An 11,807-nucleotide genomic window follows, 5' to 3' on the forward strand; every position below is an offset into this window, starting at 1 on the left:
AGGGTGGGGCGCGCCGGGAGAGAGCGGGGAGGAGGGAGGGGAGGCGGGCGCGCGGAGGAGCCAGAGCGTCCGGCGCCCAGTGGGCTCCAGGCTGGGGTTAAATATCCCGGGGGCGGCGCCGCGCCTCCCTACCCGCGCCCTGCGTCGGAGCCCTTGGACTTCCCCCACGCGGCGAGGTTGTGCTGGTCTTGCAAGGCCGAGCCCCTTCCCTAGGGTGAGGCCAAGTTTGTAAGATTCCTAGGTGAAAAAGCGCTTCAACTCGCGCAGGAAAGGAGAGGTTCCGAGTGTTCCGAGTTATGGTACTGCCAGGGTTCTAGTCCAACTCCACTGCTCAGAGACCTTGGATGAGACCTGTGTTTTCTCACTAGGAAGATGAGGGAAGGGGGCGGAGGTGGGGGTGATAAGAGAAAGGGGCGGGGTGGGGGGAAATGACAGTTTCCTCGTAGGACTGTTGTGGGAAGTAGTAAGACAAGGCATGTGCGGGACAGAGCGCAGGGCTTGGCACCTAGCGACGAAGTAAAGACACAGGCAGGTAATGCTAACTCTGGCTGTTTGAATCTTCTTCCGGCGCGGGCAGGGCAGGTGGGGCAAGCGGTGGTGAAGCTGGTTCCGGGGGCTCGGTGAGTCCGAACCCTGACTCGCCTGGAAGGCTGGAGCTACCCTGCCAATCAAGCAGCTGTGCCACTTCGCGCCCGCGACTAGAGAGGGGCCAGAATAAATTTTAAAAGCTTTTCTTTGTAGATGGGATTAAACACAGAGTGCTAAACTTCCGTAACACCCTCCTTTCTGAAAGGGTGTGGGGAAGCATTTGTAAACCTATTTACTAATTAAGAGCCCAAACGAGGGGGGAAATGCACGGAGCACTGAGGCCTTTTTTTGTTGTTGTTAATTCTTGGTTATCTATATGCTCTTATTGTCTCCCTATTATAGGCTCCTACACTCACAAAGCCTCAAGATGGGTTCTCTGCATGTCAAGTCTGCCCAGAGAGTGCAAACTATTGGCCGGAGCAAAAGAAAATCAAGAAGAAAAAGTCTACTACAAAGTGCCAATTACTGAACGTTTCCCTTTGTGTCCTCATGTAGTCTGTACAATGACCCAGTGAAGAATTTAGGTTGCACCATTTGAAAATACTTTTTGGAAGCAGAAAATGGTTGACAGTTGGCAAGTTCATAGAATTCAACTTATTTTCACTCCCATTTTACAGATGGGAAAAGTCTCAGAGAGAGCAGATGATGTCCATGTGGTCTCAGGTCATCCAGTAGGTGGGTGAGCTGGGACTTGAAATCAGGACCTTCTGACGTCCAGATCTGCTCCTGACTGCTGTGGTACAGTGTCATAAGTGAGTTTTGGCTTCTGGTCTACCTGACGGCTGCCTTCTTTAGTGAAGTGTGGGCTTAACAGAGTGCAAATACCACTCTACTTTGTGTTTGCAGAAAACAAAGGATGGCCAAGCTCAGGGACTCTAGTGATAAAAGTTGGATGGATATTGATGAAATGGTCAAAATGGATGTGTTATCTTGGGCGAATGGCTAAATGTCCCTCGATTTCCTCAAGTGTTGGTGTCTCCTTCATAGGGTGTTTGTAAATAAATTAATGAATGTGAAAGCTATTACCCAATGCTTGGCACACAGTGAATGTTTGATAACTGGAAAGAACACTAATTCTTATATCGAATGGATCCCATTTAGAAAAACAAAATATTTTAGAATTGCATTTTTTAATGAAAAGAAAAAAGTGGGAGCCGGGTGCGGTGGCTCACGCCTGTAATCCCAGCACTTTGGGAAACCGAGGCGGGCGGATCATCTGAGGTTGGGAGTTCGAGACCAGCCTGACCAACATGGAGAAACCCCATCTCTACTAAAAATACAAAATTAGCCGAGTGTGGTGGTGCATGCCTGTAATCGCAGCTACTCAGGAGGCTGAGGCAGGAGAATCTCTTGAACCCGGGAGGTGGAGGTTGCAGTGAGCCGAGATCATACTATTGCACTCCAGCCTAGGCAACAAGAGTGACACGCTGTCTCAAAAAAAATAAAAATAAAAAGAAAGAAAGAAAAAAGTAATGGCAAAATTTAGATACAAGATGATTATCAGAAAACAAATAGTTGGGATCATTTAAAAACTTTGCTATAATAGCTTTGCAGTCATAAGGTAAAATAACAATGATAGCTTCACAGAACACAGCATATGGGATTGAAAAGGCATTCAGCTTCCTCTAAAGGTTGTGCCTAGATTCAATAACAGGAAATGTGAAACTTTCCCTATTTCCTTAGATCTCCTTTCCTTGCACTTCATGGAAGCTTTTTTGGTTTTGTTTGTGTTTTAATGTACAGGTAGCCTGGGTTGCAGTGTGAGGGAGACAGACCACAGAGACATGTATGGATAACAGCAAAAAGGAAATGGAGAAACTACTGGAATTTGATCAACAGTAAACAATGTACTGAGAACACACGTTTACAACACATGTACGCTCATCAGTCATCAGGTCTTCACTAAGTATCTAGTACATTTTGACCCAGAGAGAAATGCTTGGGGCATGCGAGGGGTGAGAAAGAACTGGTCAAGGTATCCTGAAAAGTCTGAGTGAAGTTCTTAGATAATGCCTATTCATTTACCTGCTCCTATATTCATTCATAGTATATTTCTGCGAAAGGAGGCAGACATAGAATGAAAAATTGAATTGAATATGGAATTAGACAATGGGGAAGAGAGATCCAAACTAAATAAGGTCTTCATTCCAATTTCCTATGATGTGTAATCTGTTGTCATGGGACAGCAAGACAAAGGGAAATGACTACTGGCACGCGTGTGAATTTAATGAGGAACATTAGTGGAACATACCTTATCTCTCCTCCCAGTATGGAAAAATCTGTGTAAGAGAAGGAAGTCCTTAAAATAGTGTCCTATGACCATCACCCCAACTAAAACAGTGAAATCTGAGGTGGTGAATCTCCTTTTACAAACCAGTTCTGATGTATTTCTCAGGGGGAAAAAACTCTTAAGAAAGAGAAAAGGGGAAAGGGTTTCTGTAGTTCCTCTGTATATTTTTAGAAAAATGGCATCACTTTGCAGACTTGAATCTAGAGTCTGAGGGTTATAAACCAACTTCCTCAGTGTTTCCACTACATCTTTTCAGCCTGGCAGCTCTTCAGATATACGAGTTTCTACCACTCATTGGTCATTTCTTAACTCGAGTGAACAAAATTGTTGGCTTTTTAAGGAAATTGCCTGTCTGGTGGGTAAAGCATATCTATTTGTAAGGTGTCAAGAAACAGATAATAAAATAGATCCATTTCTGCTAACACAATAATACTCCTTTAATCTGAGCCAGTGCTATGACTCATCTGCCTGTCTCCTCTTGTGGGATGGAAAGGGAGCTGTCTGCAAACCTTCAGCAGTGGGAGGAGGGAGGGAGATACTTTTCACATGTTAGGGCTGCTGCTCTGCTTTGAAAACCCACCAACTCTAGAACTGCTGTTTTCTCTAGGCTGAAGAGGCCTTTGGTCCTTAGAGGTGAGAGGTTGGCCCTATTTTTGATAATTTATCTCAAGGTAGACTTTGGTCCCAAGGAAGCTTCTACCCAGAGCTAAGGAGGCCTCCATGGGACTGTAGGTAAGCTGGAGAGCAGGGTCCAAGCTAGCTCAATATCCATCTAACAGAACAAGGTGCTAGAAGACAGCCTTGAAAAAGGGAGCTTTTCCTATTTCTTTCTCGCCAGTAAAAATAAGCTTTAATTAGTCCCCCCTCTTGTTTAAAAAGTAATGCACATTACAGAAAAATCGGAAAATACATATACACAAAAAAGAAGAAAATAAATTAATTCGTAATTTTACCAATTGCAATCACGGTTAACATATGTTTTGAAAAGTTTCCTTCTATATGTGTACAGTATTCGGCTTTTATAAATTGCTTTTTCCTTTTAACAATATGTTGTGAACATTGTTTCATCTACTCTTTGATAACATGATTTTTAATAGCTGTACAATTTTCTACTGGATGAGTACACCATATGTATTTAAACAATCCTCTATTGAGCATTTAGGTTGTTTCCTATTTTCTGCTGTAATAGTATCAATCAATATCGTCATGTCTAAATCTTTGCACACATCACTAATCAATGCCTGTGAACTTTCAGCAGCCTCCTTGGTTTACCTTGGGAGAGAGAAACAAGAAAGAAAATTGCAGCTAACAAAATAATTGCTGTATATATCCCAAGACTTTAAGGTTATCAAGACTTTTCATGGGTATAATCTCCACTAGGCAGTGGGTGGCTTATTTGAGTTCATTCTTGCATTTGCCCAGCATCACTTGAGCCCAGAGGGGATTTCTATAGGTTTAGGAGAAGAATGCAAAGTTTCCTTCCACACTTTCTTTGTGGGCAGTGTGTCCTCTGCACAGCCCCATCCAAGTCCAGACCCCCTGTAGGAGGCAGAGGGTGGATGAGGCTGGCAACTTTGTTATTCAGCTATTCTCCTGGGTTCTTAGCTTCTGCTTCCTGAGCTGCCACCGGCAGGATAGCTTTCTGGGTGGTTATAGTGACTCAAAAGCACTGATCCAAAGGGAGAGGGAAATTGGGAAGGAGAAAGGGAGAAGAGAAAGAGGGAGAGAGAAGAAAACTCTATGGGCCCAACCTCTGTTGTGCCCTAGCCCAACCCTATGGGGTTATTTATAAGCCCTTGAAACAGCAGCACCAGGATCTTTGGTTCAGCCCCACTGGGAGCCTCCCTGATCACATATGGTGTGTGATCTCACTCGTGACATTCATTTTGGCTGTGGGATGTGACTCCACTGCTGTATGAGAGCTGTTCTTACAAGCATCTACACAGCTTGTATGTGGGTACCCTAAGTGACTGTTGAGCTCTGCCCAGTGCCTTCCCATCTTCCTGGATCCTTACACAGCTCTGTGGCATAGAAAAGGCCAGTATTATTCCCACAGGGGAGAAGACAAAATCAAGACCCATGAGGCTTCAGTGGCAACTAGAGTCTTTATGGTTTTCAGGATGATAGGAAAGTACCCAAAGACTGGGTGGGGCAATGTTACCCCAGTTTTCAAAGAGAAGAAAGGAGTTGATTCCAGATTTAACAAATTGGTGACTTTTTTGTTGCTGTCTAGCAAAAGTCTGGAACAAACAGGTTTATAAGCATTTAAAGAAGAGAATTCTGATCACCAGCAGCCAACATGGGTTCCTTACTATATCCTGCTAAAATAACCGTATTAACTTTCTTTAAACAGAGTCATGAAGTGTATAAATCAAGATAATTTTATTTTACTTGGGATGTATCAAGTATTTGTTGAGTACCCTCTGTGTTTCAGGTGCAAAATGAAGGGAAGTGACTGACTGTCACAGATACCATATATTATGATTTAAGTTTTGAGGAGGTCTTACACAGTTTCCTCGCTGCTAGGTGGATCTGGAGCTAGTTGAACAATCCTACCCAGTGAGCTTTGATTCATGGGATTTGAGTTAACTAGGAGGGAGGTCTCCAGTGAAGTGACATAGAACTCTGCCTTTGGCTCTAGTTTATTGTACTTTTTTTTCTTTTTTTAAAGACAACAACAAGAGTAGTGATTTAGAGAAAGAATTTGATGCTTGTGCTTGTCAATGGTATAGATTACCATACTAACACAGGTCAGAGAAGACAAAATCATGTGGGAAAGACATATGGGTCTTAGTTGTCTATAAGAGCAACATGAGTCAACAGTGGGATAATAACTGTATTGCTACAATAAGGGCAAGAATAGTTCTTCTGTATTGGAGCTAGTCTTATAGACACCTGGGGTCTTACGAACATCTGGTGCCACATTTTAAGGGACATATCAGGAATCTCCCCATGGTGGGGGAATCAAGATGTTGAAAGCAGCTTGGAAACCATTCTGTATGAGAAAGTTTGAATGTCAGGCTGGAGAAGGCCAAAAAACAAAAACAAAAACAAAAAAATCTAGAGAAAGCATGACTGGATTCATGTCCTTAAATATGTAAAGATTTAGCTTCTAGGCTGATGTGGGACTAATGGATAAAAGTTATAAGAAGGGAGAATTTGGATCTTGTGCCAGTCCTGGCCTGCCTGTCCTTGCCCTTTCCATCCTCTGTATGGAAAAGGGGCTGACCCCTACAGGCTGCATTTGCCAGGCCTCTGTACTAGCTGGTTTCTAGCTGGATAGAGCCAGTGGGAGGCACTGGCAGAAGATGGGCAGGTTGGGGAAGGAATATTCTCCCCTATCCTCTGTCCCTCAATCTTGGCACCTTTGACAATTGCTGTATCTCCTCTGTGGCTCCAGTTTGCACTGAATGGACCTCCTGTGGTTCTCGCTTTCATGAGGTGATACCAACCCCTTGGCTCCAGTAACAGCACCTCCTCCCTTTTCTCCTCCAGCCCAGGGTGGCAGTGACTTCGTGCTGTTGCTAATGTCTAGGTTACCTCACTATCCTCTGTTTGGCTTCTCAAACCTGTGTAGCCAGTTGCCTGCATTGCATGATCTCCTTTGAAAATATGTAAAATAGGGCAGGGCGCGGTGGCTCACGCCTGTAATTCCAGCAGTTTGGGAGGCTGAGGCAGGCGGATCACCTGAGGTCAGGAGTTTGAGGGCAGCCTGATCAACATGGAGAAACCCCGTCTCTACTAAAAATACAAAATTAACCGAGCATGGTGGTGCATGCCTGTGATCCCAGCTACTCGGGAGGCTGAGGCAGGAGAATTGCTTGAACCCAGGAGGCTGAGGTTGTAGTTAGCTGAGATCACACCATTGCCCTCCAGCCTGGGCAACAAGAGCGAAACTCCATCTCAAAAAAAAAAAAAAAAAGAAAAGAAAATATGTAAAATATTTTCTTAGTTAGACCTCATTGATACACATGTACTAGTGGTATAGGAATAAGAAAGTGTTTTTTAATGATTACAACTGGATGACCATGGATAGGGGTATTGTGGGAGGCTGGAGGCTACGACTTTTTTGGAAATTGAGACATGGAAAGGAAATGATGTGTCCAAGTCCTGGGAGTGGCAGAGCTGAGACTAGAACTCAAGGCTCCTGATCTCCGGACAAGCATGCTTTCATCTGATGCTGACTCTTCTCCTGTGCATGTCTTTAAAAATATCCTCCCGTGGTTTATGTTAATCATCCTTCTGATCTGTGGAAGGGAAAATTGAATCTCCTAAATTTGTTTTTTCTTTTAATTCTCTCATGTTTATGTGACAACCCAGTTCAATAATGCTTACTCACTAATTATTTTACAGAACAAATATCGCTCGCCAAGTGTTGAGTGGAACCTTTTGTTCCTCCCTTCAAAGCGTTTTCTACTTAGAAAAGCTAAATACATGTTCCAATCTGGACGGTTCCATTTTTGTAAGTCTCTGATTTCATAACATCTACGCCCAGTCGAGGGCTGTAGAAGGGGGAAGAAATGTTCAAGGTCACCTAGTCTAACCCCATCACTTTAGATATGAAGAAATAAATCTAGAAAGATGGGGTGGTTTGCCCAGAGTTAGGAACAACTGGGACCAGAACCCATGTCTCTGGCCCTATTTCAGGATTTCCCATCATATTACCATGCTCCTTTATGGCCTGTGTACTCCAGCCCAGGACAGCAGTGACTTCCTGCTGCTTCCTTTACTACATCCAGTTTTCATTTGGTTTACACCCTCACTTCCCAAATCTCTCTCCCCAGTACTGATCTTTCCTCTCCTTTTACCTCCTGTACACCAGTGTTCTAGTAGATCATATACATCTGGAATGGAATTAACAAAAGCAAGACTTGACCAATACCTCTTTTCAATTTCTTCATCTCATCAAAGACTCTCTCTCCTCTCCTCCCCTCCTCTTCCCTCCCCTTCCCTCCATCTCCCTCCCTTTCCCTTCCCTTTTCTTCTTTTCTGGGTTTTCAAACTTTCCATTCCTCTCTTCTATCTATCCAACATTTTCTTTCCCGCCAAGTCTTCCCTTGGCATTGTCCTTAAACTGATCCTTCCCTTTTGTGTTCAAAGTAGTCTGCCTGGTTGAAGCTATCAACACTTCTAAAAGAGGAAGCTTCCACGCCTGGTTGCCATAAGCCTTTGCTCATTCTCTGAGGAGGCATAAGTTAATGTTATCCCTTAGTAAGACACCTGGGCCTCTCTCTATTGCTTCTCTGGCCTCTTGACTGTGGCTGTGGGCATCTTAACACCTCAAACACTATTGCAGAGAAGGGAATTCCTTCCATGGCCAAAGATATCAAATTTATTTTATTTCAAACCATTTACAGACATCATCCCATGAGAGTTTCCAATGTTTCAACAACTTTCTCCTTTGACTGTCACTATCAATCTTAGCTGGTTTTTAGATCTTGCCAAATTTGTGTTATCTAGGCATTCATGAGCGGTTAGATTTATTGAAGCTCTTTCAGGATAACATTACAGCATAACGTTTGAGTCACAGTGACCTCATTCAAGTGGACTGGTCCTCCTCTAAAACAGACACGTTGACACCATATTTCCAGTTAGCTGAACTGTGGTCTTGTATCCTTCCAAACTCTGTGTTACTTTCTTCTAATGTGTATTATGTCTCAGTCACATATTTTGTCAAAAACCCAGGAACTCGATTCATCCTCCACATTCCTGTAACTCATACTTTAACTTCTCTTGATGAAATTTGTAAGTCCAAGGATCAAATATTTGGGTTCTGTCCCAGGAAACAAGCATGTGGGACATGTGCCTTCTTCCTTAGTATAGGTGATATTACTGTGAGAGTTAAGAGGAATGAGGAGTTACTGGCAGAAAAAAAGAGAGCCTCTGAAACCAGGAATCACTTCCCAACATGCTCTCCTCTGCTAGTACAGAGTGGAGGGTGAGGTCAGTGCAACCATTCTCACCTCAATCACATCTTTCCAACAATTACATCTCCATTGTACTGAAGATGCTAACAGCCTCCCAGTTCCCCAGGCTTATAGTCTCCAAATTAGTGCCCTTATTTCTCTCTTCCTTGCTTCCATGCTGCCATCCAAAGTCCTATCAACATCTGATGCTATTTCTACCATGAGTCTCTTGATTTTACCCTTTCCTTTCCATCTTCACAGGCTCCCTCCTCCCAGCTCTTTCCTGTGTCTTGATTGCTGCAACAGCACTCTCCTGGCTGTCTCCCCTTATCCATCCCTGCCCAAATCCAGCTACACCCAAGCCAGAGTTCAAGCTTTCTCAGCCATCCTAGAGCTGGCCTCTTTACTAACCTGCTATGCTCCCCACTCACAGGAAAGTCCTGAATATACACCAAAACAAAGAACCACCCAGAGTCCACACAGCAAGGAGTTTGTCACAGCCCAGCCACATCCTGCATCTGCGCCATGTCAGTCTGTTTCTGCTCTCTGCCCTGCTGCTGCATGTCTTTCCTCTGGCTCTCTGTCTGCTGCAGCTTCAGCTGGTGTGTGTACTCCTGGCCCCTCTTTCCCCCAGCTTAAGGCTGTCTCCTCCCTGCCAGTGGATGCTTTGCTGTGATGGCTGGAGGTTTTGGCTCTCTGACCTGGCCTTGGGCCCTTCTCTCTGAATTATCCTCATGGGACCTTCTGGCCAGCGTGCCCTTGTGTTCCTGGAACCCACATCCTCTTAGCTTTGCCTCTGAGTGAATCAATGTTAAGTAATTTCTGCTTGTGTTGGAGTGAAGACACCTGGATTTTTGTTCTGGCTGTTCATGAATTTGATGTGGAGCACTAAATAAGAGATGGGCTGCCTGTGCTGGCTCTCTTCAGATGCCAGCTCTGTGCATCCTCAGCTCACCACCTTGCATGCTTTGCACATGCCTCCCCGCCCCTATACTCCCTTCTCTGCCAGTTCCTGAGCCAGTGTCGACCAAGTCCCTTTCCCCTCTGAAGATGAAAAGATAAGGGGATGAGTCTTGTTTGTAATGTGGCATCCTTTGTGCCGTGGACCCCTGTATATCTATTGACCTGCAGTTTCCCCTTTGGCTCTGCCTCATAGAGTGTGGAAACAAGTGTGCTTGGGTTTTGCCGCAGTTTCCCCATTTGGACTCAGGTGTCCTTCTTGGGACAGTAGCCCCAACTTGCACACTGACTCTTTAGGAGGTCTGGTCATTTCCCATTACTTGAGGTAACACTAGCAAGTGAGTTTTCATCTCTAGGGAGTGTACGTAACACTACCTGCCATTTAATGGACTCTTACTTTGCTTCAAAAATTAATTATATTGGACTTTTTGAATGACCAAAAAAAATTTTTTTAACTACCAGTTGCATTATAGCACCTTTAAAAAATATGATCAAGAACCAAGCAGAAATCAGAAAGTAAACACCCCTAAGCTATCAGAAAAGGTATCCTTTACTCAGGAGAGAGTCCTGTAGGCTCTCACTCATAGTCTAGTTTTCTTTCTTTACCCCAAAATTCTATCAGCAGGTGCTCCTGTCTACACTCACTTGACCTCTTACTCACCTGATGGCTTCCTACTGCAAATACCTGCAGGCTTTTGATAGTGCCTGGGAGTTAAGGGCAGTGGTTCTAAGAGAACAATGGGCAAGATTTGGAGATGAAATCTGGGTTCCTGCCCCTTGTGTGGGACAATTCTGCATAGTCTTATAGAAGTTCTGGCAGGACTGAAGCCCAGCTGTCCACAGGGGTTGAATAAATAACCTCTCAGGAATGCACCTGGATGGGCTTCCTGGTACTTCCTGGGATCGCCTCCCAAACAACTACCTCTCAAGTCCTTAACTCAGGGTCAGCTTCTGGAGAAACTTATCCTAAGACATGCTGCAAGAATGAAAAGCCAAGAAATGATGGAAAGAGAAAATAGCAGAACTCTGAAAAAATACAGACAACAACTAAAGTATTTTGGGGTCCTGTAGCCCTTTAACAAGGACCACTGGGACACAAAGATATGTGGTATAGTTTGTCTACACATTGAGGGCTGGTGTGTGGTGATCTGGGTAGAGTGTATTCTTTTTAAGAGGCCCCAGGAATAAGTAAGATATTTGAGAAAAGGTTCTACCTGAAAAGTGAACATAGGTTGTGATACTTAAAGGAATGATTTGTTGGCTATCTAGAATCTTGAGTTTACTGAATGCCCCTTTCCCTGACGACCAGGATTTATTGGATTTTTAGCTGAATAAAATTCATTGCCATTAAGACTCAAGGCTCCCAGTTCTTGTGGTTTGGTGCTTTAAGATTAATTTCCTTTATGTTTTTCAGTCTTTGATGCTGTCCCTTCTCATCTCCTGTTGCATAATGGAATTAGTTTTTTCTTTTTGTTGTTTGTTTTTTTAAATATGGCTTCCCACAGAAACCCCCTTTCCTTCTTGGTCATTTCAGTGTCCTTTCTTGAGCACCATTATCTCATTCCTGGGGTAAGGGGATCAGTTCTGCATTCAATATTCCAAAGGCCAGTACAGTGCACTGAGATTTGTACTTCTGCTTTGTTTCCAATCCAAATTGATTATTTTTTTTTCAGTTTTCATCCAGATGTTTGATATCATGTAAACACAGCTTGAAAGTGTTCCTGAACTGCTTACAGATGTATGCCAGTGACACCCTTTCCAAATTATATATAATGATTCTCTGGGTCTATTTATATCCATGTCATAGTCTCTGGCTTGAATTTTAGCTATAAGACTAAGTTGAAAGAAAGTGAAAAATTCATGTGTATGAGTAAATTGTTCACTTGATTAAAGACTCCAGATATTTGGAAATGTTCAGGGATTGATGCCATTTTCCACTGAATGCTGACATGTCTGTAACCATGGTGTTATGCCTGGATGTTTGTGTCCATTCCAAACTCACATGTAGAGGCCTAGCTTCTGTGTGATAGTATTGGAAGAGCAGGCCTTTGGGAGGTAATTAG

General features: G+C 43.7%; 1 protein-coding gene across 1 annotated transcript in view; it reads right to left on the reverse strand.

Moving 5' to 3' along the window:
* The window catches only part of TNFAIP8L3 (tumor necrosis factor, alpha-induced protein 8-like 3), a 48,784-nt gene extending 38,800 nt beyond the window's left edge, over nt 1-9,984 (reverse strand). The window contains exons 1-3 of the mRNA XM_011928614.1: nt 9,813-9,984; nt 6,674-6,713; nt 1,358-1,377 (exon numbers count right to left, since the gene is read on the reverse strand). Of these exons, the coding sequence (XP_011784004.1) occupies nt 1,358-1,377; nt 6,674-6,713; nt 9,813-9,984 (232 nt within the window). The remainder of the gene's footprint in view (nt 1-1,357; nt 1,378-6,673; nt 6,714-9,812) is intronic.
* Between the last annotated feature and the right edge of the window lie 1,823 nt (nt 9,985-11,807).

This window comes from Colobus angolensis, unplaced genomic scaffold (assembly GCF_000951035.1).
Source record: "Colobus angolensis palliatus isolate OR3802 unplaced genomic scaffold, Cang.pa_1.0 Scaffold78, whole genome shotgun sequence".
Lineage (NCBI taxonomy): Eukaryota > Metazoa > Chordata > Mammalia > Primates > Cercopithecidae > Colobus > Colobus angolensis.